We start from the raw sequence: 16265 nt of genomic DNA on the forward strand, positions 1-16265 counted from the left end.
GTTAGGTATTTAAAAGGCTCTAAGTTTTATCTGGCTCTATTTTAAAGAATTCTCAACTGGCCATAGAAAGGGATGAAAGGTTGTGTCTGGAGAAAATGAGAAATGGCCTCTCTAAAAATAGAAGAGAGTGTCATCAGCTAAGTGGGACAAGTCTAGGGATTTCTGTTACAATTTCTGGCATGTGAATAACCAAAGAATAAAATTAACTTGAATTTGAGGAATGATAGCTCTCTTCCAGTAGAACCTCCAATGATCAAAATAAATACACAGGATATGCAAAATGGGGATGATATAACACAAATGCAAACACATCAATTTGAAAATTAATCACTCAAAGCTAAAATGTTTTCTTCTATGTGTACTCCATTATTTAGCACTGCAGTAGAAAGCAACCAAAGACATTAAATGACTTTATTTATTGGGAATGTCCATATAAGGTAAATATCCTGTTATGCAGACACCAGTTCTAGTATACATTTTGACTACATAAAGTTTTTTCATGGTGTGCATAAGCAAACAAAAAGGAATCAGACTGAACAAATGTGAAAAACCTATAAATAGGAACTATGGTCAAGCTAAAGCATTAATATGGTCATGAACCATTTTAAAGGTTATCTTTTTCACGCGTGCAGATTTATTAAAGCTTGACATTGCCAAGGAGATTGAAAATAGGCACTGTTTGCCAAAATTACCAATTGTCTAAAGTGCACGTATTTATATCACACAGAGAATTGAATGAAAGAAAAATTTAAAAAAAAAACATTTAAATTTGCCTATAGAAGTTTTTTCAAACTTTAGAAATATCTGATTGAATCTGGATACTGATCATTTTATAATGTAGACACTTTCCACAAACCCTGAAAGGTCACAAGCTCCTATGCCTGCAAGGACCCGCAGGCAGTGGAAACAACAAGGGAGAGGGTGGGATTTTAGCCAACAGTCTGAGGAGGTCAGGCCCAGTCTGTTCCAAGCCAACAGAAACTCTGCAGGGCTCCTTGAGCTGGTATTTCCAAACAAGCCAGCAATGTGTAAAGTTTATCACTACTTTAGATTATTTTTAAAGTTTGATTAGGTAAGAAAAAAAAAAAGTTTGGTTAGGTTACAAACAGCAAAACAAACTAACCAAAGTAACTGGGAACTGGTTATGGCTCAGGGGCCACCCATGATTTGGAGCAGCTGGAGGGAAAATTATTGAAGAATTTTTTGTGATTATTTATTATTTTATGACATTTTAATGAAAAAGGAATTTGAACCAAGTGAAAAGCTTTATGAAAAACTATTGATTCAATAATGTTAAGATATGAATATATCAGTAAAATATTTTGAAATTGTAGATAAGTAAATCCTGAACTTTTACACATCTCTTTCATATCACTCTAATTACTTTGTTTGCAATATTTACACATTAGCACATTTTCTGTCAGGTGTGGCTCTTTGGTTTCCTTAGCTGGCTGCTTAATTCTAATTAAGACTGGATCTCTCATATGATCTTATTTTCTCTTCAATAGATCATAAACTTTCTCAAATGTACTTTTAAAGATTAGAATAAATTGCTATTACCTGCAAATTTGTTCCCAAGAAAAAGTACAACCTCTCATATCAAAAATTATTTCAAACCAATAATATCCTGGGAGGAATTAATTAATATTTATATTATATATTATACCTAGGAAAGTTATTTTATTTTTCACACTTTACTATTCATCAATACATTGCACTAAGAATCAAGGGCAAAATATGAATTTATTTTAAATTAGCCTAAGCTTTATTTTAGAAAAATTGTTTATCTGGTTATTTTTAATACTGGAACACTCCCATTTGTAAAGCTGGTCTATTTCAAAAACTGATCAACAACAAGAAGATTTACTTAAAGAAAATTTGTGACTACATATTTGTCAGTGTATTTGTAAATGAAAATGTGTCTTGGCATCTGCTAAAATACAGAGAAAAGTCAAATACTAACATTACATTTGTATCTATAAAACTCAATTTATTCTCTGGTTTGATTTGAAGTTTACTTGGTTACAAACAGTTGTCTACCTTTCTGGGTTTTTGATACCTGACAGGCAAGAATTCTACCACTGAACCACCAATGCCTGATTTTTTAATATCTGAAGGTGAGCGAAATAAGTTGATGGCTAAATGGTCAGCTTAATACAGCCATATTGGTGATTTTAAAAATTAGTGACTTGGGTTAATAAATAATGACCTATTTGCATGTGCTTATGATATTGTTACTTGGTTTCCTCACATTATCAGTATACAATCAAAGATGCATTTGTTAAAACTATAGGTTGTTAACAGATTTTCAATACAATTTGATTTTCTTGTTACAAGTCTTAAAAATGTCATACGAAAGTGCCCATTTACCTTAAAGCATGGAAACTTAAATCCAAGATGCTGGAGGAAGCCTAATTTCTGAGCTAGAAGCTTAAATGAAACAGTACTTGTTTTCATGTATATAGTTGATCTTTACATATGCTATCTATAATGACAAAACTAGAAAGGACACAGATGCAAATGGCTACAGTTTAGTCTCTATCCCCCTGTGTTTGTCTTGTGTCTCTTGGCCCAGTTTTTTGTTGATGAAGAAAAACATTATTTTATAATCAGCAGCCTACCATAGGAACTATCAAGCATAGATATTTAGAAAGAATTTAGAGAATATAAATAATTCTCTTATCAGGGGATGTCTCATGGACATGGCTGTCCGTGTCCATGAGGACACCAAGAGGTACAGTGGGAGGGAAGCCATGTTTTACATTTCACAAAGGCAAGAGAAATGGAAGAACAGTGGGAAATTTTAGATTGAGGGAAAACTAGTGCCATGTGGTAAGAGTCTAGGTAAGAGCTTTAGTCAATGTTTTAAAAAAATGAATCTGGAATTAAGGCTGGAAGTCTGGAAAAGAGGTGATAGGTCATCCTCAGTAACAGACTGAACAAAAGCTTAGGGAACCATATTGGGCATTTCCAGTGGCTGGTAGTGCTTTCACAAACAACACAACTAAGACATGTGGCCAACAGCATTTTTAAAAGCTTTAGGTGTGTCAAGAAACAAATTACATTAAGTTTATCTGGGAAAAGAGGCAATTCAGGACATTTTCCAGGAGGAAGGAGTCAGCACCAAAATACCTGAGAAAGGATTTTTGGGGTGAGAGAATCTAAAGACATTTTGGTTAACAGTGATACTTTCTGGTAAGCATATTCAGTAAAGAATGCCTCTTTATGTTTCTCATTGTAAATTTAAAAAAAAAAAAAACAACTGCTTAAACCAATGGGAAACACTTTATAAAATGATTCATTTTCAAGAGGCCTATTAAAAATATTACTGATGTTATTAATTTTCTCTAAGAATTCATATCTGACAATTGGCTTTTTTTCCAACTCAACTATGATTCCCCAGTGATCTTTTTGCTCTTTTCCTATACAAGCACTAATAAAGCAAACTTAACATATTGCTCAGAGCCTAATTGTAGAATCCATTTAAATACGGTCTTTAAAAATGCTCAAATTATCATAAGGAGCTACGTTGTCTTGGAGCTTAGGCCAAATCATTAACATGTCTTGAGAAGACATCATTTAATACATAAACATATGCTTCGAATTTCATTCAAATTGCCTGTTTGGTACATATGTATGCATTCATATTAAGAAACTTAATTATACAATTACCCTATTCTTCATGGCTTTTTTTTTTTTCCTTCTACGAACTTGGTAGTAAGAGCAAACAAAAGGCCCAGCCTCCTTTATCTTCTATCCCTTTAATTTTATATTCCTTCACAGAGTGGCATTCCCACTGACATCAAGGAAATTTGGTGGGGGAGGAAGGTAGGCACAGCGTGGGGAGGAAGGAGAGGGAAGACTTCATCAATGCCTCTAGGAAAGCTCACCTTTCTGAGAGAGTAGATCTCACACTACCCGTTCTCATGAGCAGGCTCTGCACCTCGTGAGTGCCTGTGGTCAGTCCAGACAGGGAGCCATGATGGCTGAGGGGGAGGTCAATAGACTCAGAGCTCGTATGGAGGCTAGTCATGGACTGGTAACTTGGAGTGTCCTTGCTGCCAGCAGAGGAACTGCTCAGATTGGCAGCCCACACGAGACCACCTGAGGTGAAAGAGTGGACCGATGCTGGGCTGGAAGCCAACGAGTGACTTAAGCTTATAACATCTGTAGTTAAGTCTGAGGGTTTATTGAAGAGAGGGCTGCTGCTGCCACTCAGCCCACCAGCACTGCCCATGCTGCCCGTACCAGACGACGGTGACTCCAGACTGCCTTGCCGCGCTAATGTGGTACTAGGACTGGGCATTACTGAGGAGGATTTCACACCCTCAGTATTAGGTGCAGAGGCAGATTTGCCACCTGCCTTGGCACCAAACAACCTAAAAGAAAAACAAATAACAACTTCAGTTGTTCCGAGACACTAATATCCACATTAAATATCTAGGGTTACAGTACACAGAGCCAAGTGTGCTTTAGCGCCTGAGCTGCCAAGCACTTCCTGTCTCTATGTTAATGAACTTTATAAGCTCGAACTTCTTAATCTCGTGCCAAAAAATCTCTCATATCACCATAAGTGTAAGTTGGTACTGGGCTGCCACCCAGGGGGTGGGGAGGAAAGGGGAAAAATCAAAGTAGATCAAACATGAAAATCCTTGGCTTTCACAGGTTAAGTGATTATGAGATTCTTTCGAGAAAATTAAAGAGTTTGAGCATACTTGCTGTTACCTATTTACAGAACCATTATAATGAAACAACTTCTACGCATTCGGTACGTAACACTTAAATTGTTTTTTCTTTTCTTTCTTTCTTTCTTTTTTTCACTGTAACAGTTTATTCAGAAACTAAAAGGAGTGCTTAAGGCAAGGTTTGGAGGTTATGTTACTTATCTGGTGGCCTGAGTGACGGCAGTCCGTTAGAAATGTGATTGGACACTGTTGGCAACATGTTGGTTTGTGTGTATTTTCCTCAAGAGAGACCAGAGGTTTTATGTCTGTTGCCAGGGCTATTCAAGTATATATTTATAATAGTGATTTGAAACATAGTTGGTGCTAACTTAGATGTAGGAGTTCAGTTCAGAAAACATTTTAGTTTTGTAAATGGAGCAGATGATATAATCAAATTTATGTAAATATGGAAATAAAGTGATATGAAGTAATGGCGTAATGATTACTAACTAATTAAGTTGCAATGAAATCTGTATTTCCTATAGTGAAAAATATTTTATGACGAATATGAGAAATTGTTTCATAGGTAATGGGCCACTGGAGGGCACTATTGGCTTTTATTTAAACAACAGAAATAATTACTCCCACTATGAGTCATTATTCTTTCCAATGAGAATCAACATTTCAAAAAGCCAGTTTTTCAGAATTAGTATTTCTACTGAGGCTTATAACATCTAGGCTTTCAAACAATCATGTATCTGAGATTGCTTGAAATGTAAATATTCCAAGACCCTTTATTTCCCAGTTATCAAGGTTCTTGGTTTATTCATTGTAATAAAAACAAATATTTAAAATACTTAACATATAGTGGACTCTAAACCACACTCTATCATTTCATAAACAAGGAAACAGAACCAGAGAGGTTTAACCATTTGTCCCAAGTCTTTAATGCTATGTATTTTCTTGCCACTTAAAATATATTAGTATTTGAAACAATCATAGTCCACACATTGAGTACTAAAGATAGTCCCTCTACAGAAACCAACTTATACTGCTCATCAGAGTCCTATCCAAGAAAGCTGATGAAGCTACGAATCCTCGCCCACCCTGGAACTGAAACCCTATATGAAACATCCAGCTGTTTCAAATTCTGTCCATGATATACCTTGATTTTCATTAATATGTTAAGATATGGTGCTACATCATTTTCCAATCTGATCTCTTACAAGGAAAACAGTTTCATCTACATTCATGATCATTGACTCATTAAGAGCCATAAACACTGGAAACGAATACCAATAGTCATGAAGACCTATTTTATTTTATTTTTAATTGTGAAAAGGAGAGATGGAAATCTATGGAAATTTTACAAGTGATTATTTTATTACTACCCCTCGGTATTACCATCTATTTTTAAGTTTCTTATAAATGCTGTCTGTGTTGCTAATATTCGATGGATAGAGGGACTGAGAAGTTTGAGCATTTCTCAAAATGAACACCATTTTTTCCCCTAGCTATTTATAAGATCAGCTCTTTAAAGCTCTCTGCACTCAGAAACTAAAAGAATCTAAGATATATGAACTTTAGAACACACATTTAGGATATACATGTATATCCTAAACATGTGTGTGTGTGTGTGTGTGTGTGTGTGTGCGTTTAGGATACAGGATTTAGGACACGCATGGATTATTTATATTTATTAAACAGTTCCCGTGAATCCTACAGTATAGCATTTTCTGTTTTCCCAGCGTCATTTTATACATTCTTACCTTCGAAACGTAGGTGAGGCAATGTCAGGATACTTGGATCCTGGCTGCCTGAGCCCTTGTGTCCCACAGGCACTGGCAGAGGTAGGGCTGGATTTGGGGGAACCTGACAAAGAAACACTCTCTGAATCTGAGACTGCTACTTTTTCCTTCTCCTTGTCTGTCTGGTTGACAGTGACGGGGCTCGAGCGCCCTGACCCAATCTTAGTGGGTTCTCTGAGTTTCGAGGTGGAGGCACCAGCCGACTTGCTGCTGACGTTGGAATCGATGCTGCTGGTGCTGGACCTGTGGCCGCCTCGGCCGGGGATGCCGCTGGTGCTGGATTTGGAAGGGCGAGGCAAACTACGGTACTGGAGGGAGGTCTTGGAGCCCACATGCAGCACACCATCTTCCTGATTCTGGGAACCGTCCAGACTGGTTTTTCTCCCTGCATTTGACTTCCCACCAATGGCAGCAGATTTGGGAATTTTACCCAGGGTGGCCGACCCGCTTGTTATTGTTGCCCCACTGCTTGTGATCATAGTAGATGACCCTACTCCGCTTGGTTTCTTAAATCCAAAAGAGCTGGGAGCAGCTGATCTTCCAATGCCCGACGGGGGCTTTTTCCCCTCATCTCCGCTGCTTTTTCCTGCATCTGAAGGAGACCTCTGTAGAGATGACCCTTTTAGGGGAGTTTTGCCTTTCTCTGAAGCTTTGGCATCATCCGTTTTCCCTAATTAACGAGAAATACACAAATATACATGCATGTGCATTTTGATGAACGCAGTAACCTTTCTGTAAACGACGTGTAAAAATGTGAATACATCTTAAATTACTTCAGTTTCTATTTATTTAGATCTCAATAGGTACAAGCTTTAACATACCAAGAGGATTGCCTACAAAGCTATAAAAATATGGCTCTTGGAGGAAATGTGACGAGTGATGAAGGAGATAAAATGAAAACATATATTTTTGCAGTTTGTTACTGTCTTATATCTCACAACTCTCTTCCTTTATCAGGATAGCACTTAATCTTATCAAGCTAAGTGTTAGAAAAAGAATTCATTTGAATATCTGGAAGACGCTTCTACTTAGAGTCCTCTGGTACAACAATACCTCCCGTGGCACTATTTAAAATTGGGCACCATTTTTAAAATAGGGAAAAAAATCTTAAAAAAAAAAAATAGTACAATTTGGCAGAAGTCTTTCACTCTCTTCTTTCTTAAAGTATAATTCACAAATGGTGTTTCAAATCTCCAGCCGTCCAACCCATCACATTAGTGTGATTGCTCTTGCCTCTCAGTGGTGATAGTGAAATTTAGTGGCATATTTAACATAAATAGTCCAAACTTTCATAAGGAAGGCAGAAGGAAAGCAATCTTATTTTTATCAAGCCGACTTCTTTTATTTCTGCATGAACAGAAATGACTATGGCAGAATAAAGACACTCAATAGCCCCAAATTATAATGGTGCTCCCTCAAGAACGCCTAGATTGTTATATTCATGTGGACTTCTATGGTAAAGTATGTGACATTTACATGGAAAAGAATAACTATACAGAGAAGAATATGATGTAATTAAAAATAAAGCTCGTATTAACGTGAACAAAGATGGAGTGGAAACCGTAAATTAAAACATTTTTGCATAACAGCTGTGAAGTGACAAGCCTACCCGGGGTCTTGAGTGCGCTCGTTCCAGCTTTCTGCCGAGAGGACGCTCCTCCTTGGGCAGACATGCCCCTTCTCCAGGAACCTGTCTGGGAGATGGACAGGGAGGCTTTCTGTGCTGTCTTCTCGGGGTCTTCAGGAAGTCCTGAGGAAACACCTTTCCACTTGCCAGTGCCATCCCCATGGTTGTCTAAGTCCTCCTCTGGTTTTCTCAGCTCCTCGGTAGTATCCCATGTCTCATCTGTCGTAGAACGTTTCTCGGAATCTGTCTTCAGCTATGGGGAAAATATTACAAAGAAACTTTGGGCAGAAAAATCTATGAAGTGTGAATAGGCCCTGGAATGTACCTTCAGATAACTGGTTTTAAAAAAAAAAAAAAAAAGCACGGATTTATATTTCAAAAGAATTCCAAAGACTCCTATTTTTATCTGTCTTCATTTAAGTTTCATTAATTTTGGCCACGTAATTCTTACTTGCACATATTAGAGAATGTCAGAATAAATATGCGCAGAAAACCCCAAATTAAATACTCCAGAGAGGAAGGAATTTTCTATGTCAAGTTTAACAAGGGAAAGGAGGACAAGATAAAACTTAATTATCTAATACCCACTCTTGATTTACCATTCTCAAGAGATGTAGTGATTTATTTCAGAGATCAATATAAAATTAATCAAGAACTATCTAAAAATGAGGCTATTAAAATAACTTTTAGGGTTAAAAATATCAATATTACAAAAAGAGATATGGAACAGTAAGTCTTTCTCGGTTGGCCTGTAATCAATAGGAAAAAAATACATAAACACAAGTTGCTTCTATTTATACGATTATATCAGATTCAAAGGTCATGCTATATTTTAATCTCAGATGAAACAGTTTGGGGAGTAAGCCTGGGAGAAGTACTGGAGAAAGAAGGCAGGCAATTCTCACCTGTGTGTTCTTCCTGGAGGGGACTGTGATGTTGGAGTAAGAGCTGACCGAGGATGTGGTGTTCAAGTCGTCCGTGCTGATATTATCAAGGGTGTCACTGAGACCACTGCTCACAGAGCTGCTGTCATCCCAGCTAAAGGCAAGAAACACAGCAGCAATGAGCTACACACAGGAGGCTTGAGGGAAGTCACCTATATTTCCATATAACATTAATCATGTATCAGGAAGATAATCCTCACTTTTTTAATCTCATGATGAAATATTATTGACTTTCCATTTTAGGAGAATCATATTACAAAAGAAATTGAAAGCAGGCCTGAGGATAACCTTATCTGATATTTGCAAAGAATCACTGTTTAGTACAGATCCAGGCTCCAGGGGAGTATCTATAGAATGAATGAAAACACTAAAACAAATACGGCATGGTATCAGAAAAGAATAAAACCACCAGTGATTTTCCCCCCTGGAAAAAGCAACATAGCATGTAAGAATTTAGTTTTTGTTCTAAGAGTTTAAAAAACAACACACACACACACACACCCAACAACTGTGCTTCAGTTAGGAATCAGTAAGTCATTCCACATTCTTTCTCCTACCATAGCAACTACTAAGGATTCACCAACACTTGAACTTTGAGTTTCATTTCTATCATAGCATCACTCCTGCCATACCTCACAGTTTCTGGCCTGCAATCAATAAACAATAACCTCTTATTTGGCCTTCCTGCCTGTGGTCTTTCTCAATACAACTTCATTGCTAAATTTGGGTCAATGATCAAAATGATCACAAAAATTCACATCTGGCCCTGTCACTTCCCTTCTTCAGAGACTTTTCTTTACCAAAGCCATAGATTCCAAAATAGAATGCACTCGCCTCACAGGATGAACAAGGCAATCCATTGGGACATAAGAAAAAAATATTTGAAATTCTGAATATATTTGTTTTTAATCTAAAGAAGAAAAAACAAAATAGGCTATATTAATATTCATGTGCAGGCTAATGTGTGCACTCTCATTGAGTCAATGTGTCAGACGATGTGGAAGTAACGTAGGATAAACAGGGTAACTTGAATGAGAATGGCTGCTCTGCAGTTCAAAGGGGTGGGACCCAGTTCCCTCATTTACTGGCTGGTTCTTAGTCTACTGTGCTGTCCTGCTGCTTACCTGTGCTCTGTTAAACAAATTCACACCCACAGGATACATATATTAGATACGACAAAAGTTAAGTTTTATAAAATGGATAAGTGTCTTTAAAAACAATGTCTACATTAGGAGAATATCCATAATGAAAGCATAAGCAAACCACAGAGGAACAGTGGTGAACTGATAGTTTTCCTCCTCTGGTATGTGTGTTTTATGAGGTGTGCCATAAATTCAAAATAACAGTGATATGTTGAGATCACACATGAAACCAATAAGAAATGCAACTATCAAGAAGAAAATAAAATTTGAATTTATAGCAAACAGTGTTAAGGATGATGCTTCCCTAGCTGTATATTTTGTTTGTGATATTAGCTCCTGATAGCATAATCCAATGAAAAATGGGCAGAAGACATGAAAAGACATTTCTCCAAAGAAGACGTGCAGATGGCCAACAGACACATAAAAAGATGCTCATCATCACTTATCATCAGGGAAACGCAAATCAAAACCACAATGACATATTACCTCATACCTGTTAGAATGGCTAAAATCAACAACACAAGAAACAACAAGTGTTCGCAAGGATATGGAGAAAAAGGAACCTTCATGCTCTGTTGGTAGGAATGAAAACTGGTGCAGCCACTGTGGGAAACAGTATGGAGGTTCCTTAAAGACATAAACATAGAACTAGCCTACACCAAGCAAAATAAGTCACAGAAACACAAGTACCGCATGATTTTACCCATACGTGGACTTTAAGAGACAAAACAAGTGAGGAAAGGGGGAAAAGAGAGGGAGAGTAGAGAGAGACAAACCAAGAAACAGACTTTTAACTGATAGTTATCGGAGGGAAGGCAGATAGTGGGATGCATGAAACAGGTGATGGGAAGTAACGAGGAACTTCTGATGAGCACCAAGTGAGGTATGGAAGTGTTGAATCACGTATTCTACACCTGAAACTAATGTAACACTGTATATTAACTGGAATTAAAACAAAAACTTCAAAAAACATAATTTTCCTCAAATTTTAAAAGTATAGTGTTATTTCTCTCTTCTCCTCTGGATTCCAGAATCTTCTTCCTAATACTGGAATTGCCTTTACAAAGGTCAATAAATCCATGAAGTGAGTGCTTACTATGTGTCCTACTCTTCTAATTACTTTATATTATATAATCCTCGAATAAATCTATGAGACAGGCATTGCAAAGATTAAGGTAGGGGGTGCCTGGGTGGCTCAGTCAGTTAAGCATCTGTCTTTGGCTCATGTCACGATCCTAGGATCCTGAAACTGAGTCGCACATCAGGCGGGACACTGCTTCTCCCTCTGCCTGCCATTCCCCCTGCTTGTGTGCTCTCTCTCTCTCTGACAAATAAATAAATAAAATCTTAAAAGAGAAAGAAAGAAAGAAAGAGAGAGAGAGAGAGAGGAGGGGGGAGGGAGGAAGGAAGGAAGGAAAGAAGAGAGGGAGGGAGGTGGTTTCAGGTAGGTTAAATGACATGCCTAAGAGCACATGATTGACTTGGGATTTGATCCCAGGAATTATGTTCCATGGCTTGATTAGCATTATGCTCCCCTGCCTCCGAGCTTTTCACCCCTTCTCTCTTGAAATATATCAATGATGAGTCTTCAAGCTCTTTGCAAAGTTCACAGAGTCCTGCAAATCCTTTACTTTTTCCTCTTCTATGGGATTCCTTTGAATTCGTCAATATTTAGAAATGTATCTTAACTCACCTTTTACATTCTTTCTTGGAAATTCCCTAGTCTTCCATAACTTCCATATCACCTCTGTGGTTTTGACATTTAGATTCACATCTTTAACCAGACTTGTTCCTGACTACCAAATAAGCATTTCCAGCCTTCTACTGGACAGTGTGTCTAGGATGTCTTTTCAACATCTCAAAATCACTCTGCTAGATTCCATCATTTCTCCTTAAAAATTATTCTCGCTTTTAAGTTACTGACATTACCTATTAATCTTTCTGTCATAAAATCTAAGTGTTTTTTCCTCTCTTCCTGGCTCTATTCTTAGTTATCACTAATCCTTGAAAAATCCTTCTCAGCTGCAGGTAATACGGCCACCCTTTTCCATATATGCACTGCCTCTGCTTGTCCTTCCTTCCATAAAAGTTATTAGTAAGTATCCACTCCGTTTCATTAAGCAATGAGTAAATTATAACCCCTCTCCGTGAAGAACTCAGTGTTTATTGTTGAAAACAAAAATTTAAACAAAAGATGACAATATAACATGGTAAGCTGTTTTAATTAGAGGTGAGTGTAATATGTATGGCATGGCAAAGCTTCTATCACCTATTTGAATAGTTGAAGAATTATTTCCTCAATACGAATATTGTGGAGTGATAAAATAATCTATGTTAATCACTATAATGTAGCATCTATCACCTGTTATATCCATTTTTTGTGCCTTTCTATATTCTTGATCATAATCTGATTTACCCAAAGTCAGGATTGTATTTGATTTATCTTTATAATCCCAGTACATTCCATGTTGTCTACTGCTGAAGAGATGACTAGTAGATGTTTGTTAAATGAATGAAATGATTTTACTTTGGAAAATGCTGCTTCTATCCAGTAATGTTAAGTTAGAGCAAATCCCATAATAAATGTAGATTTTGATAAAATTTTGTTCAACACATTTCTTTGCTAAACAATCCTAAAGGGACAAATTTTGATTGATGACAACATTATCTTCCTAATCTATCCTGTGATTTTGACTTTCATCTTTGATTTTTGTGGATACCAGAATTCTCCCTGGCTAGTATGCAATTAATCTTGTTTATTATGGCACACTTAATTAAGTTGAAAAAGCTTCATAAAAATAGGGTTTTTTACTGAAAAAAAAGATAATTTACTCACATAATTAGCTCTGAGGTCTCAAGCCTCATCAATATATTTTCTCCATCCTTTCATTTTTAATTTCATTAAGATGTGCTAAGAATTCTTGATGATATTATTTATAAAAGGGCAACTCTCTTTCTCTTCCAAGTTACAGATCTGTTACTCTCCTAAATTTTTCTCAACAATCTAGGACAGCTCAATACATGACAAATCTGTGGATTTTATCCACATAGATTGCATTTACACATTGGATTGTTCCCAGTTTTTAAATACTATGAATAAAACTGTTAAGAACATTCTCCTATATTCTACTTGTGTGACATTTTAGAACAGACAAAACGACAGATATGTGGAATGACCAGTGACGGCCAGTGGTCAGAAGTAGGTGAAGATTCATGGTGGCCATACTTGGCTTGAGGCATATGTCAAAACTCAGAACTATAGGGAAAAAATTATTACTCAGTTAAAAGCCAAAAATGTAGCCAGTTAGCCTGTTGGCAAATGACAATTTAGATATACACTAGATTACTAACTATTCCAAGAACAGAATGATTTTTTTTTGGCATGTCTTTTAAGAGTGCGTATTTAAATGTTCAATAACTCAATGGGGCTAGGGATCTATTTTATTTATCTGGTCGTGCATTTGTAGCTCTGACCCCCATATGTACCTCTGAATTCAAGCAGAAGTAGACCTGCTGGAAAACAGATGTATTATATGTTCAAGGTCTTCTTTTTCTTCCTTTTTATAATGAAGAATTTTGAAATATTAATTAAATTATTATTATTACTATTGTTATTATTATTATCCTTAAAGAGAGAGAGAGACAGAGCAGGAGAAAGGAGAAAGCAGGAGAATCTTAAGCAAACTCCATGCCCAGCACAGAGCCCAACACAGGTCTCAGTCTCACAACCCTGAGATCATGACCTGAGCCAAAATCAAGAGTCAGATGCCCAACCAACAGAGCTGCCCAGGTGCGCCTAACTAAAGAACAGGTAAAATAAGTTTGCAGATTTAAAATGAATTCTGGAGGAAAAGGCTATTTTTCAACACAGTCATTTTTCGTGTAGTAGCAATTCATACAGCAGGTACTCAGCCAGGCTCTACAATAGTTCATATTGCCTGGTCAACTGTCCTACTTCTACATGAACAAGTAAAACACATTTTCTTTCAATAAATAATTCTGATACTTCAGGCATCTAATAGTAACCTCAATCTCAATTTGATAGCTCATTAAATACTCCATTAATGATCTAAATAAACATGCATATTACTACTGATTCCTCTAGAAGTACTGTGTTCTAACCCTAATGCAATTCCAATTATGAGAATGTTGTGTAGAAAGTTCTGGATACACTCATTCTTTCTAAGGGAAAAGTAGACAACATTTGCATAACAAAATGAAGGCATCACTTCAAAAAACACCCTATTCCAAGATAGCTTTGTTTTGTATTTCCGTTATTTATGGCTATTTAAATAATACACAAAAGAAGAGACAGACTCTTTTAAAAATATATATATATATACTTAGACACCATGACATCTGCAATAATAATTTAAAAAATACAAAGAATCTGGGGTCTATCTAGGCTTTGTGCTTTGGCACCATTATGTTAAACCAATTAATTTCTTCTCAAAACTAAATAAACACAAAACCACTTAGACTTATGTCATATCTTCTTTCTTTCTTTCTTTGTTTATCAGCAAACACAATGCACTACCTGTCAAGTTTGAGCATTGCAACCACTTTAGTGTAAATTCTATATTACTTCAGGGTCATTGACAGAAAGCAATGTAGTGTATTTCAACAAAGATTTATTCAGCATTTCCCTGGAAAAATATTTCATTATAAAGAAAAAAAAAGACTTCTGAATTGGAAAAACCCAAGTATATAACAACAAAAACATGCTAAAAATAATTTTATGTTAAAAATATTCTTTTGGAGAGCTTAGGTGGCTCAGTTATTAGCAGTCCAACCCTTGATTTTGGTTCAGGTCATGAGGAATATATATATTCTCCTCCAATTATAAAATGTAAATGATCTTTAATTGCAGGTTTTTTTTTTAAGTTTTAGTTTTAGCTTATACTTTCCAAAAGTGTTTTTTTTTTCCTTTTTTTTTTTTTAATATTTCATTCATTTACTTGTCAGAGATAGAGAGCAAAAGCAGGGTAAGAGCACGCAGAGGGAGAAGGAGGCTCCCCATCAAGCAAGGAGCCCAATGTGGGACTTGACCCTAAGACTCTGGGACCATAACCTAAGCCACCCAGGTGTCTTACCTTCAAAGGTATTTCATCCTGCCAATGTTCATTAATTATGCAAAAACAGTAGAGTTTAAGAGCAAGTTTAGAAAATGGTTGTAATGTCTTTTTCCCTGTGAATCCTCTCATGAAATTCAAGGAAACTAATTCTTCCACATCTGTTTTACTCTAGCATGCTTCCACTGTACTGCAGTTTATCTGCTCACAAAGCTATTTTAGCCACAGGATCATGTTTGAGGGCAAGGAGAGTGGCTTGTTTCCTGGAATCTCTGTACCCAGGTTGGCATCTGGCCCATGACAGTTTCTCCACATTTGCAAAATAAATGAATAAATGATCTAGTCTCACATAGTAACAATCTATAGCCTTCATCTGATTCATTCACTCATCCTAACCCTTCAGTGGGCAAATAATTTTGAATTGTGGTTAAAAAAAAAAAAATCAAAGGGAAAAAGTGAGGGAGAAACCAGTTAGAGGGACCTGCTAAGTTTGAGTGAAGAAAGAACCATCTCTTTGAAGAGGTAATTTTAAATAAGATTTATGTAAACAAGTGAAGGCTGAAGAAAGGCCATCTGTGAAAGTGGTGGAGGAGAGAGCATTGAAGAAAGAGGAGACAAGTGTAAAGACCCAGAAACAGCAGAAGTCAAGGTACAGCAGGCAAGGGGAAATGGGGAAGTTCTGAGATTGCAAAAGTAGGCATTGCTAGCCCCTAAGGGATTTTACAGACAATGTGGAGAAACTCAACCTCCTTAGAGGCAAAATAAAAACATCAAATAGATTGAAGCAGTTAAATGACATGAGGATATATATTTTAACAAGTATTTTAGTATTATGAATATACTGGAGGTAAGGAAGAATGGAAGCAAGAAGGTCAACGAGGAGGCTATTGTGACCTTCTTGTTTCTGACCGGGGAAATACTTAACAGAAGGCACTCTCAAGATATATTTGGAGGTAAAAATGGTAGAATTTGTTCTTGGTTGGTGTGACATCATAATAAATATATATT

At 36.6% G+C, this 16265-nt stretch overlaps 1 protein-coding gene and 1 long non-coding RNA gene across 4 annotated transcripts in view; one reads left to right on the forward strand and one right to left on the reverse strand.

Moving 5' to 3' along the window:
- The window catches only part of NAV3 (neuron navigator 3), an 858619-nt gene that overhangs the window by 87502 nt on the left and 754852 nt on the right, over positions 1 to 16265 (reverse strand). For 2 of the 3 annotated variants that reach the window (XM_082739652.1, XM_082739651.1), the window contains 4 exons: positions 9005 to 9137; positions 8082 to 8352; positions 6434 to 7142; positions 3891 to 4379 (listed from right to left, as the gene is read on the reverse strand). In XM_082739652.1, coding sequence (XP_082595778.1) covers positions 3891 to 4379; positions 6434 to 7142; positions 8082 to 8352; positions 9005 to 9137 — 1602 coding nt within the window. The remainder of the gene's footprint in view (positions 1 to 3890; positions 4380 to 6433; positions 7143 to 8081; positions 8353 to 9004; positions 9138 to 16265) is intronic. The other variant, XM_082739653.1, reaches the window with a different exon arrangement.
- LOC309869114 lies at positions 4454 to 8058 on the forward strand. The gene is made up of 3 exons (XR_014313997.1): positions 4454 to 4575; positions 4666 to 4768; positions 6606 to 8058. It is a non-coding gene; the product is annotated as an uncharacterized lncRNA (long non-coding RNA).

Source organism: Mustela nivalis (genome assembly GCF_964662115.1).
Source record: "Mustela nivalis genome assembly, chromosome: 7".
Lineage (NCBI taxonomy): Eukaryota > Metazoa > Chordata > Mammalia > Carnivora > Mustelidae > Mustela > Mustela nivalis.